Raw genomic sequence first — 26,065 nt, 5'->3', positions numbered from 1 at the left:
ATTTGTGGGGCATAGGAATTCGTTCATTCCCCCCCCCCTTCAAAATATAGTCCAGCCCCCCACAAGGTCTGAGGGACAGTGGACCGGCCCCCTGCTGAAAAAGTTTGCTGGCCCCTGCTATAGGCACTCAGCTAGGGGTATTTTCTTTTCTTTTTTGCTAAAGTGTGGGTTCAGAGTTTTATACTGTATGTGAACACCCTTCACAAACACACACACTGTGTATTTTCTACCTTGTCATCCATTTGGGGTACAAAATGTGTGGCTGAAACAGCTTTTCGTTGTAGAAAAAGATATGCTAGTTCTGCAAGCACACCTGTATACTGTCCAGTGTGAACCTCCAGCCTGCTGCCCAAATTTGACTATCATCAGGCCCATTCCACCAAGCGTGCCTACCAGCTCTGCACCAGTTGTTATATGACATATACAGTAGAATGCCAGATGTGGGACAGGCAAGGGCAGGGCTTGACCCAAAGGCGCTTTGCAGGCACTGTTGATTGGCAGCACCTGCAAAGCCTCTCTCCCAGCGCATCTCCCAGGGCTTCAGGAGAGCTGCATAAAGGTGGCAAAGTGATGTACCCTTCCTTATCCACCAAATCTACGCTTCAGGTAAGTCCAGGTTTCCTCAACCTCAACCCTCCAGGTGTTTTGAGACTACAATTCCCAGCATCCTTGACCACTGGTCCTGCTAGCTAGGGATCATGGGAGCTGTAGGCCAAAAACATCTGGAGGGCCAAGGTTGAGGAAGCCTGGGTAAGACCAATCGTCCCTTTTGAACACCACTTCCCAAACCGGCAGCAACAAGTAGCAAGTGCACGCACGCGAGGAGGCAGACTAAAAACTTGCGAACATTCTCAATGCTTGTACAGGGTTTAATTACAGGATTGGTGCTCCCTCCCCCCCCCCGCACAAAAGGTAATTTGTCACAGCTCGTCAATGAGGAAGAAGCTCATCGCTTGCTAATAGGAATGAGTATCCAAGCGTCCGCATTATTATAACTACTCCAAAAGGGCATAACATGTTCCCTCTTCAGGACACGCACCTTCCGACTAAATGAATCTCTCTAGGTCTAGAAGATACCAAAGTTCAGGAGCGGCCTCGATCATTTCCTATCAAATTTTTCTTGCTTATTTTTGTTCCCCAGCGTGGTGGCTGTGTGTGCGTGTTCGAGGTTGAAGTTCTACACAGTTTGATGAATTCGGGTACAAATCCGAATCCATATTTTCCCTGAGAAAAGTATTTTGAATCCAGGGGAATCTTTCCACATGACGCTATATGATGCCTCAAGTAACAACAACAGACTCGTTCCCCATTTTAGTCTACGGAGCTTGCTTTAAGAAAATCCGAAAGACAAACTAGAGGGAAGTCACCTGATCAACTGTTCACGTGACTGCTGTGATTTCCCCCACCCACCCGGAATATTCTTGTTGGACTCGAGTACTGTATGTGGCTGGCTGACGGCGTTTCTGAGCCGGCGGTGAGTGAAGTTTTGCAGGGGGAAATGGTCAAGATATATTTGGGTGTCCCCCACCCCGTTCTGCAAGCTTGGTAGAGTAAGCTGAAGCAGAACTGAGGTAGCATTAGGCAGAACTGGGGGGGGGGGGTAGGTAGGAATGCACTCTGGCTATTGTATAGAACTGACTTGCTGGGTCCTTAAGTCAGATAAAACTAATGAATGCCAAGAAGCAGACTGGGAACTTTTGACTACACAATAGGACTCTTGGGCAATGCAGCCTGCAGAAAGTCTTAAGTTCCTTGTCTTGCATGTTCTCCCGCAGGTGGATGCCTTAACCAATCCTATGCCGGCTGAGGAGGGCACACCTGCCTGTCTCCTGAAAGTCCGCTATGCCACTGACGGAGAAGCCTAAGTGGAAGGGTCTCTGCATGATTCTGTGGGCTTCTGGCATCACAGCTGCAACTGTTATACTTGGTGTTTCTGGGGTCCATGATAACTTGAGCCCTGGAGCTGCTCCAGAAGCAGCGAGCGCCTGCAGAGATCATAATAAATGCAGGGACGTGAAACGGAAACCCATAGAACGACCAGAATTCCCCAGAGGGTTCATCGCGCAGCCACAGTGCAACGTTCCTCCAGACAGCCGCTTTGACTGTGCTCCAGAGAAGCTGCTCTCTCAAGAAGAATGCCAGGCCCGGGGCTGTTGTTATGTCCCTGTTTTGCCCCAGGGCCCTGCTATTTCGCAGCCGTGGTGCTTCTTCCCTCCTAGCTACCCCAGTTACAAGTTAGTAAACCTGACCACCACTGAAAGTGGCTACACTGCCCGCTTGACCCGCGGTGTGCCCACTTTCATGCCAGACGACGTAATGACCTTGCAGCTGGATGTGATCTTTGAGACGGAGGGTAGGCTTCACTTCACGGTGAGTAGGGACTGTGCCTATTTCATTTCATTTGTATACTGCTCATCAAGAAAATAAGATCTTCGCAGAGCGACTTGCAAATTGCATATTATACATGCAATAAGATGTAATTAAAAACACACACACCCAAACAGCACAAAAATCTCAGTGTAATACTTCAAAACAACATCAAAAACCAAGTGGGCCTATAGTGCTCCAGGAGAATATACAATGATCAATATCAGGTGAAAATTGGGGTGTTTTGCTACTTGGATCAAATCAGTGGCTAAGGGATGTAATAAATCGGTACAGTGGTACCTGTACTCTAGTTCGATGCACAGTTTATAGCTGCCTTTAGTGTTGATCTTTAAGCATTGTATTAGTAGTGAGATGCCTGGGTTAGCTAGCTAAAAGGTTACTTTGTAGTTTAGTACATACAGTGGTACCTCAGGTTAAGTACTTAATTCGTTCCGGAGGTCCGTACTTAACCTGAAACTGTTCTTAACCTGAAGCACCACTTTAGCTAATGGGGCCTCCTGCTGCTGCTGCCGCGCCGCCAGAGCACAATTTCTGTTCTCATCCTGAAGCAAAGTTCTTAACCTGAAGCACTATTTCTGGGTTAGCGAAGTCTGTAACCTGAAGCGTATGTAACCCGAGGTACCACTGTACTGTATATAAAGTCAAATATTTTGCTAATTGAATTGGGGGTGAAGGGATGAGTTGTTTCATGAAAAACACTTGGTTCCCTTGATTCATACTCTGACCAGGACATGCCCACCCCCAAATTCATGAATGATCTTTTCCCACCCCCTACTTCTCTCAAGTAATTTCACTATAGATGCTAAGTTCCTGACAGCCTGGCTAGATTTCTCTGATTTGCAGCATCTCTATTTGTGATGCAGGAACCTCTTCATAGGCTCACTATGGCTTAAGTCAACCCTGTAATCCTGTTTCTATTGTCTTCTCCAACACAGCTTAAGGATCCAGTTAACAAGCGCTATGAAGTCCCTTTAGAGACCCCAAAAACAAGCAACCAGGCATCCTCAACACTGTACTCTGTACAGTTCTCTGATGATCCCTTTGGCCTTGTTGTTGTCCGAAAATCCAGTGGGCAGGTTCTGTAAGTTACTCCTGATTTTCTTTACCCAAATGTTCTCCTTCTGTCTGCTTGCTGCCAAGAGCATCGGTCAAACAGAGCCTGAAAAGCTGTATGAAAATAACAGAGGAATGAAAGCATGTGTGTGTGGGGGGGGTGAAGGCAGTTGCCCAGTCTGAAACCCATGTTGTAGCTAATATATTCCAGGGATAAAATTAATCATCATGCTCTTTCAGTCGTTCCATCTGTACAAGCATTCCAGCTTGCCAGACAGAACGATCCCTCCTCTCCCCACCACATAGTGTGATCTGAAGGGAAAGAGAAATAAAAAATACCAGCCGATAGGAAAACCAGTTATGCTATGAGCAAGGGCACGAGCGGAACTAACGCGAAAAGGTGAGAAAGTGGTGATGGAGAGTAGAATGGTCCTGACCTAACAACCAGAGGCCTTGGGAAAAGTGATGCAACCTCAAGTTATGGGCGTGATTACTAGGGAGGGGGGCCTTATATACAGGGGTTGATGATTCTCACATGATATGCCAGATTAATAAATAACCAGGTATAAAATGCACTTCCATGTTGACGAGAAATATTTCAGGTAATGGCTGAATGTAAGATTATGGAGGGTAGTGATTAGTGGATAGCCATGAGTGTTTACAACCCAGACAAGAATTTCAAAAAGAATGGGGAAAATGCAGAGCATACTTTAACCAAACAGTGCCCCAAAATATATACCTGGACTTGTTTTGATTAATTTCTACAGGAGACTTTGCGGTTTTTTAAGTCATAACTAGGAAAAATTGTAATAGTCACATATAAAAGAAACAGTATACAAGAAGTAAATAAGGAGGCCATTTACAGGATAAAGGAAGTCTTTTATTTTTATGTTTGTTTTCTTTATGTAAGGGGATGGGAGTTTAATTTTGATAATTAAATTTTCAATGATGTTGTTGTTTGTATGTATGGGTTGTTGTGGACTATGTTGTACATAAATTATTGATAAAAAATATTTAAAAAATAATAATGCACGAGATGATATAACATTCTTAAATCATATATATATAGGTTAATAATACATATTTAATAGTCGTATGGTATAGAATATTATGCACAATAAACAGTTACGTATTGTGTAAAATTATAGGCACTAGTATATTCAAGGATATTCATGGGGTAAATTATGAATGCCTAATTAAACATATAAGTATTATGTTTAATATATAGGATAATGTACATATTCTTTCATGGGGTAAATCAGTTAATGCACTAGATACATAACAGTATTAAGATCATACTCGACCCCCAATTTCAGGGGTCACACAAGCGGAGGGGGCTCACCCTGATGCACAAGCAGAAGGCTTCCACTGACAGGCTGCCCCCAGGGCCATTTGCCATACTACATACGAGCAATCCAGGGTTTATACCCAAGAATCTACCTAAGGTAGCACTTCAGACATTACCAACTCTCTGGTGTGTGTGTCTGACTAATGTGTGTTTTTCCAGACATGAATTGGAGTCATTTGCACATAACTTGAGATCTGAAAATGTAGCCTCTTTTAAGTGTGCACCTTAAGCAAATACTGTTATGAGAAGCAGCCTCCAGTGGTTAGAGCTCTTTGTAGTATTTATAACTCTGGGCTAAAGCACTTCCTCTTTTTGACCTCCTGCTTTTCTGGTGAGACAGAACTTGAAAGGTCCTTTTCTGCATTCAGGGTATGTAGTGACATTATTCACAGGTGTGCTAGGGCAGCGGGAACCAGAGAAATGCTAAAGTGGAATTGCCAGGAGCTTGACCTACACTCGAGTAGGACCCTGGCAGAGACACATGCCCGACTGGCATGTTCTCTCCCTCCTGGTCGATCGTTCGGGAGCTTCAAAAGCTTTCTTCAGCCTGAACATCACAGCGACCGATGCCAATAGACACTTAGGCACACTTAGGGATCGCAGAGTCTTCGCACCTTGCGTAATAGACCTCAGCAACTCAGCATTTTGGCTAATCTACTTTATTTACATATAAACACACATGGAGCACTGCAACATGGCTCCCTCTCTCTCTAGCATCAGACAGCAAAGAGAAAAAGAACAAAGGACAATAGTCCCATTTCATGGAACACAGTAACACAAACATCCTGTCTCCGTCACTTCCCACTCTGTGGAGTCAAAACATACACCATCATGTGAAAGACAGCAATCCCATGACTGCAATCACGGAGCAGGAATTCTAACACTTTTTGGCTGGACTCGGTGGTAAAGCATCTGTGTTCCAGACAGGAGGTCTCTGGTGAAATCTCCAGGTAGGGCTTGGAGACATCTCTGCCTGAAATGGAGGAGAGCCTCTGCCAGTCAGGCAGAAAACACTGAGTTAGGTGGACTTGTATAAGGCAGATCCTTGTTTTCCTAATGTCTGGTTCAGGGGCTACTTTCTCCTTGTCCTCACAGTGAATTCAAACAACCAATAGCCTCCTATAGCCAACTGAGCTACACAGTGCTCATGTGCCCTGGCCATGTGGTCAACAAATCCACTGGAAGTTGTGTGTGTGGGTGTAGGCTTTGGGAGTGGTTAGTGGAACAGAGATCTAGAAAAGGCAAATTCATTGCAGTCTGCTTAGTGGGATTGTCCACTTTCTCCCCCAAATAGAATCAATACCACCGTGGCTCCCCTCTTCTACGCAGACCAGTTCCTGCAGATCTCCACTTCCCTGCCATCGCGCTTCATCTCTGGGCTGGGTGAGCACCAGACCTCGCTCATCCTGAATGTCAATTGGACCAGGGTTACCTTATGGAATCGGGACATAACACCCACAGTAAGTCATGGGGAGTTTCAGGAAGGGCTGGGGTGAAAAAACTTTAGAAGTCTGCCTCTCAAAAAGCAGCAACAGCCCAATACATATTGGGCATGCTCAGAGGCCACACTGCGCTGTGTATCCAGAGGACAGAGGGGAGAAGCATGGGAAATGGCTTGGCTGGAACCCCCAACAGGAGCACTCTACGCTACAACTTTTTGTTGCAGTTCACCTTTGTCCCTTCTGCTTTTGAATCCAGTTAAACCTGTCCTTTCCTTCTTCCCGGAGAAGTAGTTCTAGGAAAGGAGCTTGGGATTTCCAGCAGAGAATTTTCAATGCCTCACCTGACTTCAGTACCCAGAATTCTCCAGCAGGTTATAAGTTAGTAGTGTGTATGGAGTTGTGGGCATGCACACCATCATATGCATTGCTAGGACCATTTGCCTGAGGAATGCCTTATCCTCTCATTGACTTCTGATGTGCTTTGTGCAGATCATTTGACCTAGTCTGGCAGTGAGGTTCTGAAGTATTCTGCTATTGTCCACAGCGTAGATCCATCATTGCACTGTTCTACTAACTAAACCTGGTGTCAAGCTTCGGGGAATTCTTTCCCTCCCCCAGTGGCAGCGAGAAACAGAGAAAACAAAGAATAGTTCTTACTAGTGAGTGTATTCAATCATCACAGCGGGAGACAAGGAATGCAGTCTGTCTCCCGTTAATGGCGTTGCTCCAGCTGAGCTCCTTCCCCTTCCCTTGCTAGTAACAGCACTTCCTCTTATGGTGGCTGACAGAGGCTAATTGTCTCTGAGTCTTTTGCTCTTGTATATAAACGATCGCCAGGTTCTGGGAGAAGGGGGGTCAGAAATACTCTCCAATGATAACGTGTCAGCTGTCTGCTCTGTCTCAGTCTCCCTCTTCTCTTCTCTTCTCTTCTCTTCTCTTCTCTTCTCTTCTCTTCTCCCAACACCTCCCAACTCGTCTGTTCACATGTCTCTGAGCTGTCACCATCCTCAAACCACTGCTGTTATTCAATACAGTGGTACCTCAGGTTACAGACGCTTCAGGTTACAGACTCCGCTAACCCAGAAATTGTACCTCGGGTTAAGAACTTTGCTTCAGGATGAGAACAGAAATCGTGCACCAGTGGCGCGTCGGCAGCAGGAGGCCCCATTAGCTAAAGTGGTGCTTCAGGTTAAGAACACTTTCAGGTTAAGGGGGGCCACTAGGTGGCGCATCGGAAGATGGCTGACAATAACATCTCTCTGACCCACACGAGGTAATTTGGAGGCTATGATGGGGGTAATTAGCCTCCTTAACCCCCCCAGGATTATGGGGGGGACGGCCCTTGCCTGCTGTGCCCTATACCACCCCCGAATTTGTGGGGGTGGGGGCACTAGGCACAAAGCCCTCCTGTGGGATTTTCGGCACTCCTCGACGCCGTCCCCGATTCGCGCCGCTGGTTGCAATGATCTTTAAAAGAAATAATTTGGACATGATTAATTGCACATACATCAAGGAAAAAGGGGAGTAAATACTGCTGACAGAAGAGATCTCTGATAACAAGACAACAATAAAATACGAGAAGAACGTCAAGATACGGTAATGACTGAGGGGGGAGGGGGGGAAAAACCTGCCTCTACCTTTTTATGTGATTTAACAAGAATCCCCCTCCCCTAATGAGTCAGAAATTAAGGACTTAAGCTGTGGATTTAAGGCTGTGTGGAGATAAACTTTCGATCCAAAGCAATGTTTCAAGATGAAGCTGGAAAGCTAAGAGTTTTGGAGTGACGCAGTCAGGAAAAAATGCCGTTCGCCATTTTGTGAGGCATTGTGGGAGCTCTTGGGTCTGGGAGGAGAAAGAGAGAAATAGAGTTGTTTACATATCATGAATCAACTCCTCGGTGGGACTTAAGAGCGACAAATGCCAAAATTTACGATGGATAAAGTGATGTTATCTACGAAGGAGATATATGGAAACCATCTGGACTTAGTGGAGGAACGGGAAATCCACACAGGATTATTACACTTGCTATCGGCTTAAGGAGACTAACAGAAGAGATCGTAAAGGAAAAAGAGAAATTATACGAACAAGATATGATGTGGCAACACCAAGATAAGACTGGATAGAATTATGAACTTTGTTTGGACTGATTGGGACTGATTGGGACATTAACGCAGTAATAAGAAGATGATTTGAATTCCCCTTTGGATCTTGAAGTATGGGTTCCCCCAACAAAATTTAAAAATTTGGCTTTGTAATTCGGAATTTATATGATGTGATTTAATTTGATGTGATTGGCCAGTTAATAAAAATTATTTTTTTTTTTAAAAAAGAACACTTTCAGGTTAAGAATGGACCTCCAGAACGAATTAAGTTCTTAACCTGAGGTACTACTGTACTGCCTTCCCCTTCTCTGGAAGCTTCAGGAGAACGGGGGGCGGGGGGGGGGAGTGATCTCCACCATTCCTCCTCCATCTTGTCCCCTTCAGTCCAGTCCCTGACACCTGGCTTAGCTGTGTAGTGTAATGTGGACTATGCACTGTTTCTGCATTTTCAGCCCTCTGTCAATCTGTATGGCTCACACCCCTTCTACCTGGCAATGGAAGACGGCGGCTTGGCCCATGGAGTCTTTTTGCTAAACAGCAATGCTATGGGTAAGGTATCTCTTTAGAGTGTGTTCTCTGTTCCTTTATATCTATCTACCTCTACAAAGGGCCCTACATCTTGTTTATTTAAAATGCAGGATACTATATATTTAATAGTCATTTTTTCAAGCATTCTATAATGCTTTGGGACTTTCTTTCTTTTTTTTTGGAGCTGTGGCAGTTTAGTTTCTTACCCATCAGTGCAATCCTCAGCATGTGTAAAAGGTAAAGGTAAAGGGACCCCTGACCATTAGGTCCAGTCGCGGACGACTCTGGGGTTGCGGCGCTCATCTCACTTTATTGGCCAAGGGAGCCGGCATACAGCTTCCGGGTCATGTGGCCAGCATGACTAAGCCACTTCTGGAGAACTAGAGCAGTGCACAGAAATGCCGTTTACCTTCCCCCCGGAGTGGTACCTCTTTATCTACTTGCACTTTGTGCTTTCGAACTGCTAGGTTGGCAGGAGCAGGGACCGAGCAACAGGAGCTCACCCCATCGCGGGGATTTGAACCGCCAACCTTCTGATTGGCAAGCCCTAGGCTCTGTGGTTTAACCCACCGCACCACCCACATTCTTTCAGAGGCAAATTCTATTGTATTCCATGGAACTTACTCTCAGGGAAGCTCCACTGTTCAGGATGTGTTTAGGATCGCAGCCTGACTAATACGTTGTAAACCTTTCCCTTTAAGACAAATCTATATGTAAGATGAATCTATATGTAATATTGTGCATCTGTCCTGATCAGATCAGGCGGTGTAGTGAGTGGGTAACAGCAAGCTGATGCTGTCAGCATATTTACAGGCAAAAATGCACATCAGGCTGGAGAGGTGAGGGATTTAGCTGCTGATGCAAGGTGATGGTTGCCTGTAAACCGTGATGGTAAAATCGTGACAGTGTATCTGGGCTCCAAATTGGGAAGTGTTCCTGAGCCCCATTTGGGGGGCAAATCTGCATGCATGGTGAAGGTCATCACCCCCCACTACACTTTAGATTAAACTGCTATAAGGCTATGAATTTAGTAACCTAAATTAACTAAATTAGACTGGTAAAAGTTTTAGGAGGGTGCAATTTAGGGTTTACATACATGCTTTATTTAATTAATTTTATTCCCCAGTCTAATATCATTTACCATTTATAAATTTATTTATTTTTATTCTGATTTTTCAGTGGTTGCTGAATTTGTAAATTTTCATCATTTATGTGCTTCAGTTTAAATAAAGCCAATTTTTTTTTATTTTTGGTCTGACTCTGGTCCCTCCCTGCTTATTGCCACTAGTTCACTGGATCAACCTTACTGGAACGAGATTTTGGAATCTGTTTTCAGGATGTGCCTTTGGTCTTCGGCCACCATTTCCATGCCTCTTTCTGCCTTTCAGATGTGATCCTCCAGCCCAGTCCAGCCCTAACATGGAGAACAACTGGTGGTATCCTGGATTTCTACGTCTTCCTGGGTCCAGACCCAAAGAGTGTTGTGCGGCAGTACGTGGATGTCATTGGTAGGCACTTGCTTTCTTTCTTATGAGAAGCTAGCTAATAACTTGACAAAGTGCCTTCTCTTCCAAAACTGCTCCCATCAAAAATACCACTCTGGTCTGTTGTGGGTCCTGTGAAGTGCTATGAGCAACTTCCAGCTTTGTCCTTAATGGCACTGACCAGCATCCAGTGCCAGGGCTGCAATAATTCAAGCCTGTCCTTTCTCTGTATAGGCACTCCTCTTTATTTTGAACTTCAGGTAGTGCACTGTTGGTGCTAGAAAGTTATTAAAAGGGGCAACCCCAGTCACCAGTCTAGCTGCCGCATTCTGGATTAGTTGCAGTTTCCGGGTCACCTTCAAAGGTAGCCCCATGTAGAGTGCGTTGCAGTAGTCCAAGCAAGAGATAACTAGAGCATGCACCACTCTGGCAAGACATTCTGCAGGCAGGTAGGGTCTCACCCTGCGTACCAGGCGGCACTGGTAAACAGCTGCCCTGGACACAGAACTGACCTGTGCCTCCATGGACAGCTGTGAGTCCAAAATTACTCCCAGGCTGCACACCTGGTCCTTCAGGGGAACAGTTACCCTCCAAAACAGTACTTCTGTCTTGTCAGGATTCAACCTCAATCTGTTAGCCGCCATCCATCCTCCAACCACCTCCAGACACTCACACAGGACCTTCACTGCTTTCACTGGTTCTGATTTAAAAGAGAGGTAAAAAAAGGTAAAGGGACCCCGACCATTAGGTTCAGTCATGGCTGACTCTGGGGTTGTGGTGCTCATCTCGCTTTCTTGGCCAAGGGAGCCGGCGTACAGCTTCTGGGTCATGTGGCCAGCATGACTAAGCCGCTTCTGGTGAACCAGAGCAGCGCACAGAAATGCCGTTTACCTTCCCACCGGAGTGGTACTTCTTTATCTACTTGCACTTCGTGCTTTCGAACTGCTAGGTTAGCAGGAGCAGGAACCGGGAGCTCACCCTGTCGCGGGGATTCAAACCGCCGACCTTCTGATCGGCAAGTCCTAGGCTCTGTGGTTTAACCCACAGTGCCACCTGCGTCCCTCTAAAAGAGAGGTAGAGCTTGTTTAAACCCCCCTGTTGTTTTTTGTTACTGCTAGGAGGTGCAACGTTGCTATAGTTATAGTACCGAGATGTTATTTTGCTGTATGCCATTATGGTTGTTATTACATTGGTATTTCATTATTGCTGTTATTGTGAAATTGTAATTCTGATGGTTGATTTTGTACTGTTTTGCTGTTGCCCTTCTTCCAAGCCTCTTTGAGCACAGTTTTTGTGTGTGGCAAGGCACCATACAAATGAAGGAGCAGTGATGGTGATGATACCAGCATTGCCACCGTCCCATGTGAACTGCCCTGAGACTTGCAGGTATAGGGCAGTATATAAATTTATTAAATAAAAATAATAATCATCTGTACACGGGCTTCCCTTTTCCCACATGGATGTACTTCATGCACTGAAAAATACATAAGGCACTATGTACAATACATAAGGCACTGGACTATTATGCTTGAGATTCCCAGCTCTGCTGCCTTAATCCTCTATGCCCCCTGAAGGAATTCTTCTGGCCGCTCTACAGTGGTACCTCTGGTTATGAACTTAATTCGTTCCGGAGGTCCGTTCTTAACCTGAAACCGTTCTTAACCTGAGGCCCCACTTTAGCTAATGGGGCCTCCCACTGCCGCTGCGGCACATGATTTCTGTTCTCATCCTGAGGTAAACTTCTTAACCTGAGGTACTACTTCCGGGTTAGCGGAGTCTGTAACCCGGGGTGTTTGTAACCCGAGTTTCCACTGTATTTGTATTTATTACAATGCAATAAACATAACCATCAAAATCTTTCAATGAGTAATTGGAATGGGGACTGACCCCTTGCTCCTAATCCTGGCCTTAGCTGCAACAGAAAAGAGGCGGTCTTAGATTTTTAAAGGAGACGTATTTACGCTAGATTTTTTTACCCATCTCCCAAAGAACATTTGAATGAGGAAGTTTATTTCTTCAAATCTTGGAGGCTGTTTCATTGAAATTTTACTTGCATGGTGCATTTGTGAGATGCTATTGGTTGTTGGAGGCCTCTGAGTATCTTTCCCTTTCTCTCCGCCCTCACCTATTCCTTTTTCCTTCAGGGTATCCATTCATGCCCCCCTACTGGGCCCTGGGATTCCACCTGTGTCGCTGGGGATACTCATCTACGGATGTCACCCGGGAAGTGGTGAAGAACATGACAGCGGCACGATTCCCCCTGGTACGTGGCTTCCCAGAGTCCTCTCCAGGACACAGCTTCTCCCTCATGTGCCTCTAGAGCCATGGTAGCTGAGCAGTGGGGAACAACAGGGCCGGAGCGTCAGAGAAACCGCCTGTATGCTCAGTAATGCCGCCATCTGTGGACTTCACAGGATGTGCAGTGGAACGACCTGGATTATGCAGATGCTAGGAGAGATTTCACTTTCAACAAGGATGGCTTCTGGGATATGCCAGATATGGTGAACGACTTCCACCGCGATGGCCGGAGGTACGTCATGATTGTGGTAAGTTAATGAAGCCTGAGCTCTTCCACCGATGGGGAACTTCACAAAGGCCGGTTCTCCACATCATAGATCGTCCGCTGGTCTGTCGGGACCTATTCAGAAGCTTGTCTGAATTAATTTTAAGATGTATTTTAATTAATTGATGTCTGTTTTTATGCTTATTGTGTTGTTTTTATGATGTTAGCCGCTCTGAGCCTGGCCTCGGCCGGTGAGAGTGGGATACAAACAATTTCTTCTTATTATTATTATTACTATGGCCAGGTTGCAGACTGATCTGAGGTGGTTCGTGACACCAGCACAAGCACCATACAAATATATGGTAAAACATTAAGAAATGGGTCCCCCAGGGCATGTTCTGGTTAAAAGTGGGTCCTGGATCCAAAAGGTTTGAAGATAACTGCTCTAGAGTAGAAGTAGCTAACCTGTCACAACCCAAGTGATGTGGGACTCACAAATTGTCCCTGACAATTGGCCACCAGTCCAAACAATCTTAGAGGCTACTTTCCTGGCCTACAGTAAGAAACAACTTGAATGATTCTAAGCCTAGGTACAATGTTTAAGCTGGAGGTTGGAAACCTGCATTTTTCCATATATTTTTGAACTCCCAACACCATTTAGTGGTCAGGGATGAGGGAAGTTTTAAATGTTTGATATTGTATTGTGCTTTTAATATTCTGTTGGGAACCGCTCAGAGTGGCTGGGGAAACCCAGCCAGATGTGCAGGGTATAAATATTATTATTGTTATTGTTATTTATTTTCCACTCCTGGTTTAAGGCTACTGCTGTTGGTCTGGGCTGCTTTCTGAGATGTGTGACGAAACTGTGATAAGATCTTTATTGGCACTGGCTGGCTTAATTGCTTTATGGCCCAATTAGCCCCAGCATAATGCGGTCCGGCACGCTTCCCAGCCAAGCTGCTCTCAGACCTTCTTCCTCTCCGGTTTCGCCTTGCAGAGTAAAAACACAGCGGATCAAAAACCTGTTGCAGTCTGCTTCAGATCCAAACACACCAAGCACTGTGTTTGTCCAAATTCAACAGTTCTTTATTGCAGCAAATATTTACAGCTCAGCATTTCCCAAATTCTCCTGGACTGCTAGCATTCATGGCGTCCTCTCTCAGAGACACAGAGAGAACAACAAGTAGAGCTCCTCCCTCCTTTCAAACGTCAGAATGGGAGGCACACTCAGAACAAACATTAACCCAGTAAGTTCTGAATCCCAACAAGATGCAACAAGCAAGCAGCAAGTTGCTAGGACTTCTCTTTCTTAAATCTGTAGATTTATATGTTGAGAAATCCCCTGGTACATATGACCTAACTCTTTTGAGACATGAGGTGTGAGATTCCAGACTTGCTGGTCTGACCTAGAAAATGGAAGTAGTAATGAAATGATAGACTTCATTTCAAGAGATACTGCTAACTTTTCAAAAGTCGTGGAATTCCATGCTTTCTTGCATTTTCATGTCCTAGCCTGTGTCTCACTGTGTTCTCTTTTTAGGATTCAGGTATCAGCAGTTCCAGCCCCGCTGGGAGTTACAAGCCTTATGACGAAGGCCTGAAGCGGGGGGTCTTCATCTTAAATACAACAGGGCAGCCTCTGATTGGAGAGGTGAGTCCTGGGCCCGAGCCCTGAGCTTTGGCAGACCATGAAAGAATGCCTGCTCTGAATGGCACATGTTTTTGAGTGAAATCAAAGCTCATGATTCATATTCTAATTATACTTGAGCTGGATGGGTCAAGGAGAGGCAATAGGATGGACCATGTCTTCCTTTGTTCATAGGGCTCCGACTTCCATTTTGGTAGCATTGCAAAGCGAAGTCCTGTAATATTGCATTCTCAGCACGCTATATGGCCGCGATTGTACACTTGCAGTCACCATTCCCCTAGAAACCACAGAGGATTCTGCTCTTACACAGGTTTTGCCGTGCCTTCTTACTTCATTGGCCTTCCTCTAGTTCCATATTTTAAGGTGTTCCAGGAGAACTGGGCCACAAGTAGTGCTCTAAGGATGCAAGTAAGCATAGCATTGTGACACACAAGGGTTTCCCGATGGCTTTTGATGCCTGTGACCTTTTACCTTCCAGGTCTGGCCTGGCCCCACCGCCTTCCCTGACTTCACCAACCCAGAGACTCAGCAGTGGTGGCATGACATGGTCAAGGATTTCCATGACCAGGTGCCCTTTGATGGCATGTGGATTGTGAGTTTCTTAGGCCAGTACTTTGGTGTTGTCATGTTCATTGAACGGAGGAGGTGCAAAGTCCTCAAAATCCCTTTGCTTCTACACTGATGGAGAAACAAGATTCTTCTCCTTTCCACCCCCCATTCTAGGACATGAATGAGCCATCAAATTTTGTGGAAGGTTCCTTGGAAGACTGTCCCAGCAACAAGTTTGAGAAGCCCCCTTATGTGCCAGGTGAGAGAGAGAGAGAAGGTTACAAAGATGGGGCTTTGCTAGTAAATGATGGGTGGGACTGGAGAATCTGGGAATAGAAGATAAATCAATAAACCTGTTGGGGAGAGGAATCTCCAAATATGACTACTTGGGAATATTCATGACAGCATGGCCTTCAGTTAATTCTGCTTGGATCACTGCACTGTGCAGCACTGGATTAGCTATTTAACAAAATCATGACATACACCAGGGATGGGGAGCTTCTTATGGCCCCGGGCAAAACAAGACTAATGGTTAAGGATAGTAGGAGTTGGTCCAGCAACATCTGGAGGACCTAAGGTTCTCTACCCATGATTTACACACACTGCACTATATGAAAGCAGTCAAGGAATCACAAGTCACAGAATGCCAGTTAGTGCAGGGCTGGTGTGCATGAGGAGCACTGAGGAGCAACAAGTTAATCCTTGTTTGGCCTGGTTCAGATCCTGAAGCAGGAGTCCTAGCAGTCGCTCCCAATTGACCTCTCTGTGGTTACACTATTCCTATAGCAGCAGCTCCCTGTGAAGGTCAAGAGACTTGTGTAAGTATTGAGAAGTGTTGCCTTTTCCCTTCGGCCTGCAGGAGCTCCTAGTTGGGCACTAGTGATCCTAAGATCCCTGAGACCAAGAGTGCTCAAGAATGCTTTACTTGTCTTCTAGCTCCTGGGTGATGGCCTTTTTGCTCACACGTTCTGCCTTGCCTGCCCCTGTTCCCCACATAGGTGTGCTAGGAGGATCCTTGAAGACTCGAACGCTCTGTGCCTCCAGCAGGCAATACCTGTCCTCCCATTACAACCTGCACAATCTGTATGGGTTGACCGAAGCCATCGCGTCACACGAGTGAGTAGGACATGCCGAGTCCTCGGGGACCTTGCCCAAAAGGTGGTATGCCTCTTGGATGCAGAGTCTCATCTAGGTATTCAAGGGCCTGTTGCTGGTGATAAGCTGGAGCCAAGCGCCTTGAGTTTGAACTTCTGCCTGAGAATCTTCTCATGGGATGCAGTAAATCAGCACTTCCACCAGTGCTTGGACTACTGCAATGTGCTCTGCGTGGGGCTACCTTTGAAGGTGACTCTGAAACTACAATTCAGAATGCAGCTGCTAGACTGGTGACTGAGAGCGGCCACCGGGACCACGTAACACAGGTCCCGAAAGACCTGCATTGGCTCCTGGTACATTTCCGAGCACAGTTCAAAGTGTTGGTGCTGACCTTTAAAGCCCTAAACAGCCTTGACCCAATATACCTGAAGGAGCGTCTCCACACCCATTGTTCAACCCAGACACTGAGGTCCAACGCTGAGGGCCTTCTGGTGGTTCTCTCACTGCAAGAAGTGAGGTTACAGGGAACCAGGTAGAGGGCCTTCTCGGTAGTGGCACCGCCCTGTGGAACGCCCTCCCGTCAGATGTCAAGGAGATAAAGAACTACACAACTTTTAGAAGAAATCTGAAGGCAGCCCTGTATATGGAAGTTTTCAATGTTTGATACTATGTTTTTAAATGTATTGGAAGCTGCCCAGAGTGCCTGGGGCAACCCAGTCAGATGGGCGGGATACAAAAATTAATTTATTATTATTATTGAATGATCAAAGCTCTGGATGGACAGGGGTCAGTTTCTGACATTGCCCACAACTTCCCCTCCCTTCTGTTCTCAGCGCTTTGGTGAAAGTGCGAGGGAAGCGCCCGTTCATCATCTCTCGTTCCACCTTTGCCGGTCATGGTCACTATGCTGGTCACTGGACTGGGGATGTCATAAGCACCTGGGACCATTTATACTATACCATACCAGGTAAATATGTTTGGGGAGTCAGTCCCGGGAACTTGCCATGTTCTGCTTTTAAAGATGCTGCTTTGGAGTTCTTTCAGATCTCCATGAGAGAGGAAAGTTCCTGGACTTAGAGATGCGAATTCCGTAAAGGTAAAGGTAAAGGGACCCCTGACTATTAGGTCCAGTCGTGGCCGACTCTGGGGTTGCGGCACTCATCTTGCTTTATTGGTGTCATGAGGCCAGTATGACTAAGCCGCTTCTGGCGCACGGAAACGCTCTTTACCTTCCCGCCGGAGCTGTACCTATTTATCTACTTGCACTTTGACGTACTTTTGAACTGCTAGGTTGGCAGGAGCTGGGACCGAGCAATGGGAGCTCACCCCATCACTGGGATTCGAACCGCCGACCTAGGCTCTGTGGTTTAACCCACAGCACCACCCGCGTCCCGAATTCCCTAGCAGGGATGAATTCTGTGTAATATCACACACATACAAACACAAAAAACCCCACAGACCACTGCAGAATCGTGCCTGCACCCAGAGCCTGCCACTGAAGAGGTCATTCCATGTATTTTCCTTGTCTTGCCTTCAGCGGTGCTGCTCTTTAACTTCTATGGTGTGCCATTGGTTGGCGCGGACATCTGTGGCTTTGTGGGTGACACGTCAGAAGAGCTTTGTGTGCGCTGGACCCAACTGGGCGCCTTCTACCCCTTCATGCGAAACCACAACAACCGTAGAAACAAGGTAAGCGACAGTGGATCAGCCTTGCTCTCTCTCCCTCTTTGTAACGTATTTACGCTGTGTGTGGGGTTGTGGTGGGGAGCATGGCTGGGATTAAACGTTTTAGAGAGTTCAAATGGAAGGTGTGTGTCTCTGGGAGATAGGAGCATCGCTCAGTGGTCCAGGATAAGGGACTGGTGGACCATTGTATCTGGATTGGTCTCTGGTGTCATGAACCAAACATAAAGGTAGCTTGTTGAACAACTCACCCCTTCTCCCCCAAATACTTCCAGTTAGTTTAATCTTTGGAATTGGCTTCTGCTCACTACAACCCATCCTGTGAAGCTTGCCCCCCAAAAGTTCTGATAATCATTTTTGTGAAGCAACAGTAAAATAACATTCAGCTTCATGCTGTTGGAAGAAAGCAGACAAAGGCTCCATTTCCCGCCCCCTCCAATACTGAACAGGAAGTAAGAGTCAAAACCTAAATGCACTTCATTTAGAAGTGTCCTGTGCTCTAAGTTCATTTAAGAGTGTGCAGTGATGTGGTCATAGCCACAGGCATAGAAGTAATAAAGGAATTGGCCGGATAATGTTTTAAAAGCAATGTGGCAATGTGGCAAAGAACGCTATTAGGTGTGGAGCCCCAGGAAATGTTAGGGCAACTTAACTTGAAAAACAAGGCTGTATAATACTGAGCTGGTGAATCACCCCAGTAGTCTTGGTGCTGCTATGCAACTGCAAGGAACTGGAGGTCTCTATATGGTTAGATTCACGGCTTGCATGGTATGAATTGTGCAGCATGCACAACTCTTTTAGTTGTTCTTTTTATAGTCTCGTAAATCATTAACTGGACCTCATGAAGTGAGTCAATTTTCAAGGCAATGCTTACTCAGGAGTAAGTTCTAATGTGCTCCATGCTGTTTTTTCTTCCATGTAAGTGCATGTAGGGTTGCAGCCTTAACCGTGGTTTAATAGTATCCCCCCACTGCCCGTTTTCTCCATCCATGCAATAATTGCATGGATTTGTTTTCACTTTCTGGTTCGGTAGATTTCACAGTGGCCCTCAAGATGCTGCACATCTCAGTGGCAAGTAACTCCATCCCATGCAGTGACCTCTGCCCTCTCTGCTTGCTACAGAGCTCTGGCTCTGCGTGCCGCTGTTGCACCAAAAGTGGCCATGGGGGTCCTTGTAGTAAAGGATCTTTGGGTCTGCTTGCAGCAGCAGCAGCATCATAACAGTTAGAACTGACTGTTAACTGTCGATGTAGTGTCACAGATTGCGGTTGGTACAAGTGCCCAGTCTTATGTGCTCTGTTACTGGCACAACGGGCCCTATGGGATCATGCCTTAAAACAAGAGCCGGCAATGTGGTGCTCTCCAGATGTTGCTGGACTCCAAATCCCACCTCTCTGTGTCTGTTGGCCATGCTAGCAGGGGCTGATGGGTGTTGGAGCCCAACAACATTTAGAGGGCACCGCGTTAGCTACCCTTGGCTTCAGGGTTATTCTTTTTATTTCAGCTCTCATCAACTCTACTCCTGTTAGGCAGTGTTTCCCAAACTTGGGTCTGTTTTCGGACTTCAGTTCCCATCATCCCTGGCCACTGGTTTTGCTAGCTAGAGATGATGGGAGTTGTAGCCCGAAAACAGCTGGAGAACCAAGTCTGGGAAACACTGTGTTAAGAGTGTCAACGTGTCCCACAGCAGATGTTGAACTTCCTGGTGAAAAGGATGTTTGGGTATCGGGGAGGGTACATGTGGGGGAAAAGATGTTTTCTGAATCTGATCTTGGCAACCTGGGAAATGCTTCTTTCTGCAGGAGTCTTTGGGGCATGATGCTTCTAATATGTTTTCTGCCTCTATCTTGCAGCCCCAGGAACCATATGTCTTCAGCCAAGAGGCCCAAGAAGCCATGAGAAAAGCCTTCTTGCTTCGCTACTCCTTGCTGCCTTACCTCTACACCCTCTTTCACAAAGCCCACTCCGCAGGGGAGACGGTTGCCCGACCCCTTTATCTGGAGTGAGTCAGCGGACTGCTGTGCTGGCAGTGAAAGGGTCAGGTGCAGTGGGGAATCTGTGGCCTTGCAGCCATTTGACCCACGGGGGTGGGTGGGGGTGGGGAGGAGCCAGAGAGAGAGAGAGAGAGAGAGAGAGAGAGAGAGAATGAAAGAGAATGTTTATGAGCTGGAGGCAGAGGAATTTGCTTCTTGATCAAATCAAGTTTGTTGATTCCCTATAATACAGAGTGGTATGGGGGTGAATCTCTTCTCTGCAGGTTCCCAGAAGACCCCAATACATGGGACATCGACCGACAGCTCATGTGGGGAGCAGAGGTTCTCATCACTCCTGTGTTGGAGGCAGGGAAGAGTCATGTCAGCGGCTACTTCCCTTCGGGCACATGGTACAACCTTTTGGCGGTGAGTGTTGCTGCTTCCTCTGGCTAGTGCCGCCATTATTACTATTGTTGTTGTTGTTGTTATCCCTGTGGAATGCCCTCCCATCAAATGCCAAGGAGATGAAAGAACTATACAACTTTTAGAAGACATCTGAAGTCAGGCCTCTTTTGGGAGTTTTTTTAATTCTGATGTTTTATTATTTTTTTTATATGTGTTGGAAGCTGCCCAGAGTGGCTGGGGCAACCCAGCCAGATGGGCAGGGTATAAATAATAAAACTATTATTATAATTAATGTGAAAGATCACAAGTGCCTGTGACGTTTCACTGGAATCGGGAGCACAGTGGGCAGAGAAGGTTGATAGTTCCCTGCTCCAGGTCCTGAGCCTTCCCCATGATGTCCAAGCTGTATCTGAAGCATAAGTCTTGATTAGACATTCACAGAATTGAGTTCACCTAGGTGGCCATCACTGACCTTGCACCTTCATAACATTATTGTGCCCACTCTATAGAAGCTGTGGTTTCTGATATCTTTCTGCAGCGTGTCTGGTAGATGACTTGCCCTTCAGGCTTGGCCACATTCATGGGCTCCAGAAATACTTGTTTTGGGCGCTGTGGGTTGTAATGATCAAATACTTGTCACATTTCAGATTTTGCTTGACTTGAAACTGTCAAGTGACTAATCTTGTCTTAAAGCGACAGTAGCCTGAATCATCATCCTGAGTGGATGAAAATTTACCTTTAGACAATGCAGAAGTGGGCTGCCGTATTTATTCTCAATCCAAATGCTGGCTAAGCTGCAGTAAAGAGAGGCTTGGTAGCTCATCAGCTCTTAGGGCAGTGTGTGTGTGTGTGTGTGTGTGTGTGTGTGTGTGTAACTTTTTCTGCACACCAGCAAAATGGAAGGAGCATTCAAAGGTTGGGGAGCCATGATACCAGTCAAACACCAGCCAAGCTGTGTGTGATCCGTGATATCTCAGCCTTTGTGCATTTTGTGCCTTTACACACCATGCACAGGATTTCAAATGCCTGCTTAATGATGGGTCCTGTATCTGGCTTTTCAGGGATCTGCCATACACAGCAAGGGACAATGGGTTCTCCTATCGGCTCCACTTGACACTATCAATGTCCATGTACGAGCAGGTCACATCTTACCCTTGCAGGTGAGTTAATTCCACCACTTTCAACCTTGCCTGGACATCCTATGTCTTTGAATCCACCCAGTGCCTTTGTCAAAAACAACAACAACACAGAACTACTAAGCCAAGTACTGCCATAGGATTCTCTTGGCGGGGTGTTCTTGTGTGCATGATTAGTGGGGTGCAGGGATATTTTTATAATATTGCTTGGGAGGGTGAGCTATATTTCAGGGCCTTAATGTTCTGGTTATCATCTTCCTCCACTGCCTCTCTCCCCAGGAACCTGCCTTCACCACCACAGAGTCCCGCAAAAAGGGGATGTCCCTAGTGGTGGCTTTGACCCTGGAAGGGGTAGCAAGAGGTGACCTATTCTGGGATGATGGCGATGGACTGCAGACCTTTGAGAAGGGCGATTACACACAGATTGTCTTTCTGGCAAGAGATGTGAGTTTCTGGGAGAAACAGGTTGCTCCTTTTGTTCCTAATGCCTGGGATTTCATTTGGCTGCACCTGTTTTGTGGGGGTATCATGCCATTCTCCTCCCTCTCTCCCCAATGGCTACAGGGCATGCTGGTCAATGAGATTGTGCAGCTCAATAGCCAAATAGATGGGCTGCTGTTGAAAGAGGTGGGAGTTCTCGGTGTCCCCAGCCCTCCTCAGCGTGTCCTGGCAAATGGGGTCCCCATCCCAGACTTCTCCTACCGCACCGACACCAAGGTAAGGACTTCTCTGTGAGTGGAGGCTGATGCCTCTTTCTGCTTGCATTGATTGCAGAAAGGTTATACGCAGCCGCAAGGTGTAGGACATTTTGTGGGAGACAGCATGAGCTATTTCAGCAATGGAATATACTGTAGTCCGCTTTTAAAAAGCATGTTAGTAAAGATTTGAAAGTGCCAAATTGATTTGAGCAGGGCTTGCAGTGTTCAGGGAATTAGTTACCTATTAGATTTCTGTTTCTGCCCTTGAATCTGAAGTTGCTGGGCCGGTACAAAGCAAAATACAAAATGTATAAATCAAAACAAATACCATAAAGCAACAACAGTATAAACTGGGCATTGGACAACATGGCTACCCTGAGTTCCCTGTGTTTCTCCCATGATTCCCAATACTTGCCCCAGTATTTCAGTTCCTCTCTTCCGCTCCCCAAAACCCATCTAGAAACTTCCTCAAACATTCTGAATGTTGTAAATGCTATTAAAATGCAAATCAAGGGAACACAACATCATTCTCAATATACTTGGGGGTAAATGCTCTTTTGCTTTTGTTTTGTTTTTACTTTATATATCCAGCTACACCTTGGAAACAGAATATTCTCAGAAATAATTAGGATGGCTGCAGTGTAGACCATACATGACTTTCTAACTCAGAAGACAATTGTTGATTTGGTTTAGAAGCATAGCAGCTTTTCTGGGTGGGATTCAACTGATGAGGTCCACTCACGCAGTGATATTTCCTTCCTCTCCATTCTCCACCCTCCCTAAATCTGCTCTGGTTTTCTCCCAACCCTCCAGAACAGGTGGGGGAGAGTATTGCTGTGCAAGTGGACCTCATTCCATGCATGCATACCCCACTTACTGCTGCACTGAATTCCATCCAGGGTACTTGCCTGCAGGAGCCTGTAGGGCTGCCAACAGGCCATCAGTCTAGAGGTGCCTGTCGCATGAACTGGTGTGTCCAGATGGGGCAGCAGCAACATTTGAACCATGTGTGCCACGGAAGCCCAAGCACAAAGGGACAGCAGAACTTCCCATCTGCTTTGTGAGATTGCCCATGGCCCCACAAGGTCTCAGTGGAGATTAGCATGAATCAGCCAGCACCTGAGCTTGGACTGCTTTGTCCTTCATTGTGATTCCAGGATGAAGTCACTAACTCTACCTTGTCACTTCCTCAGATCCTTACCATCCCACTCCACCTGCTGATGGGAGAGCCATTTCTCATCACCTGGTCCTGAGCAAAGAAGAAAAGCTCTCGCCAGTTTCTCTGCACCACAACAGAAGAATGAAAAACCAACGATAACAATGCACCTTATTCTGTCTGTAAGCAACACTGGAATGTTTTGGTAATTTGTCAGAAAGTGTCTTTTCAGCAGCAAGAACTGTTTCCTGTTTTCCTCTGGCACTGCAGGGAAGGGAAGGGGAGCCTGTGAACCTTCTGGTGTCAAGGATGATGGAAGCTGTAGTCCAAGAGATCTAGAGGGTCACAGGTTGCTCAGTATCTGTTGGAAGGGGAGTAGTCATGAGTCTTCAGGGGCTTTCTGTATTCTTAATTTTAGACAGATATTTGATGGCTTTGGTTTTGCTTTTTGGATGCTGATGAAGTTCAAGACACATGGCTGCAATTTTCATATCTCACCCCCCCCCTGAGAAAAAAGAATGTTCATGGGAAGACAGGTGCTGCTTTGTTGTGATGAAGCTCACCTTAATGGTACGACCAGATGGAGCAAATTTGCTCAAGCAGGTACAGAAGCAGACAGAAGCCATTGCAAACACCCACTTCATTGGCTACCAAGCTCAGCTCCCCTTGAATCAATTGGTAGCTTCCCATTGGCTGTAGTGATCCAGGACTAAGGGCAGTGGAGGGGAAACTTTCCTGGCCTGGGGAGCAGAATCTTTCAGGGGAAAACAGCATGGCAATTGAGTTAGTCATTCCAAATCATGTCCCCCTGCCCTCCTGTTTTGGGCAGATCAAGGGTTTCTCTATGCACAAGACCTAATTTTATTGCACTAAAATGCAGCTCTATTTTGTAGTAGTGCATCCACAGGAAAGCTGTAAAAGCTGCTTGCTTGCTGAAAAAGCAGCTCTTATGAACAAAAAAATCCCCCTCCTTTTGGGGGAAAGGCAGCTGCAACAGGAACTCAGGGAATACAGAGAGTCTGTTTGCATTTGAAGCCTGAAATGAATTTCCCCCCCCTGCCTCTTAGAAGTCTGTCTTCTCAATAAATATTTTTCTTAAATCTTGTGCTTTACCCTCATTTGTGTTGGATCTATTTCACTGGTGGCAGAAAATTTTAAAAAGGTTCGCCTTTGATAAAAGGTGGGTGATCACAAAGCAACACTCCCTACTACTCATAGATCTTTCCCATCTCTCCTTCCTATTTGCTGCTTCCTTGTTTGTCGCATTTACCTTTCCTCTCAAAGCTCCGAACAGGCCAGGCATCCAACTGGCTCTTTATCAGGTGCATTCAGATTGTTCTCTTGTTGCCATCAAGATTGCTTTACCAGCACCCAAATGGTTAACAATAATGATGATATCCTGGTGGTGGTGGTGGTGGTTGCCAAAAACTGCTGCAGTTTGAGGATATGGTGCTGCTGTCGCCCAGCATAAGGCACAGACACAAGAGCAAATAGTAAACAACATTGCATGTAATGCAAGATGCAGTGATTATATTAAATGTTGATTCAAGATAGAATAAAAATTGTAACAACACTATGTTGCTGGGTTGCTCCAGCCACTCCGTACCCAATGCACGCCCTATAGATAAATCCCTAACAATTACTCATTTCTTTAAAAAAATAAGAGAAGATTGAAGACTGAACAAAAGGACTAAGGCACACAGAACTACGTTAGTTGGTTAAAAGTACATTGAGACCCTGTTCCGTGTGTGTGTGTCTGTGTGTGTGTGTACGCACACATAGAAGTTTGAGAGATTTTCTGAGTATCTCCAAACAAATACTGCATAATTAAATTCAGAAGAACTTCCAAAGAACTATCTTCCTCAAAATATATATAAATAGGTCTGTTAAGGAAGGGTAATGCATGTGATCCGCAGAGTCAGGTCATTCCTTGCAAAACCCACAAATCTATGGCATTCTAAATATGTAAGTACGGAAGACTGTTCATTGCTATTGCTCCTTCTAAATGTTAAACACAGCTGGCAAGTGTTATCAAAGATGTAGCCCAAAGGGTCTACGGAGATACAGAAGGGGAGATACCACTGTGTTAAATATTAGCAAAAAACAAAACAAAAAAAAAACAACTACCAAAAAGTGGGTGGGGGGCAGCCCTAAAGCATCAAAATCCACCAAACCTGCCCAGGTTTAAGGCTGAACATGCTCAAGAGCCACTAAATATAAAGCTGAAAAGAGAGAAGGAGTGGACTGACCTGCTTGAAGGGAGTGGCTGTTTAGAATCCTGCACCGGAGGGAGAATGCATTGCAACATTTTACTGCAGGCCCTGCTTCGTACTACTGCAATACTGTCCTGGAGTACTTGAAATACTTGTGGGTCTCTGATACCCAAGACCATATTTAATGCAAGGCTGCAGACAACAATTGCCTGAGGACCGTTGTGCGGAAAGGGAGAGATGATCTACTAAAACCTTCCTCAAATGACTTGAAGTAAACTTTTTACTGTGAGTTTATAGCACAGACCCCTGTGGAATATTCTAACCATTACCTGATGAAGCCGAATCTGCTTTTAATATCAGAATTCAACCCTAGAATATGAGAAGCACTGGCAGAGGTTCCTTTCCGTAATCACTATACATCTTGAATCGAAGTTAAGATTTCCAGGATGGAAATTCTGTGAGTGTGGGTAACCTTTTTGTTGGTGGGAGTGAGCACCACGTTCCCTTTCTGCTACCTCTGTCTCCTCTGTGTTTTTTAGTTCTTGCCACCCCCATGAAATTAGGCAGAAGGCTGCAGGTTGCCCACACCCCCAATGTACCAGATACAATCCCTCTTTAAAAACAAACTATTGTCTATAATTTCCCTGGACTGTCTTCCAA

At 45.9% G+C, this 26,065-nt stretch overlaps 2 protein-coding genes across 2 annotated transcripts in view; one reads left to right on the top strand and one right to left on the bottom strand.

Annotated features, from left to right (window-relative positions):
* Positions 1–1,361: 1,361 nt before the first annotated feature.
* On the top strand, positions 1,362–24,292 carry GAA (alpha glucosidase). The gene is made up of 20 exons (XM_079965389.1): positions 1,362–1,474; positions 1,776–2,370; positions 3,324–3,469; positions 6,084–6,249; positions 8,787–8,883; positions 10,251–10,370; positions 12,491–12,609; positions 12,761–12,892; positions 14,390–14,500; positions 14,976–15,089; positions 15,221–15,305; positions 16,045–16,162; positions 16,975–17,108; positions 17,679–17,830; positions 19,678–19,826; positions 20,082–20,223; positions 21,264–21,362; positions 21,618–21,782; positions 21,903–22,055; positions 23,230–24,292. The coding sequence occupies exons 2-20, from the start codon at positions 1,843–1,845 to the stop codon at positions 23,287–23,289; spliced, it is 2,790 nt and encodes a 929-aa protein (XP_079821515.1). The 5' UTR covers positions 1,362–1,474; positions 1,776–1,842; the 3' UTR covers positions 23,290–24,292.
* LOC307209943 (uncharacterized protein) overlaps positions 13,761–26,065 on the bottom strand; it is a 501,253-nt gene continuing 488,948 nt past the window's right edge. The window contains exon 2 of the mRNA XM_079965390.1: positions 13,761–13,821. The gene's annotated coding sequence lies outside the window, so the exon portion shown is untranslated. The remainder of the gene's footprint in view (positions 13,822–26,065) is intronic.

The sequence above is a fragment of the Podarcis cretensis genome, assembly GCF_951804945.1.
Source record: "Podarcis cretensis genome assembly, chromosome: 2".
Taxonomy (NCBI): domain Eukaryota; kingdom Metazoa; phylum Chordata; class Lepidosauria; order Squamata; family Lacertidae; genus Podarcis; species Podarcis cretensis.
This window is presented reverse-complemented; position numbering and strand designations above follow the sequence as displayed.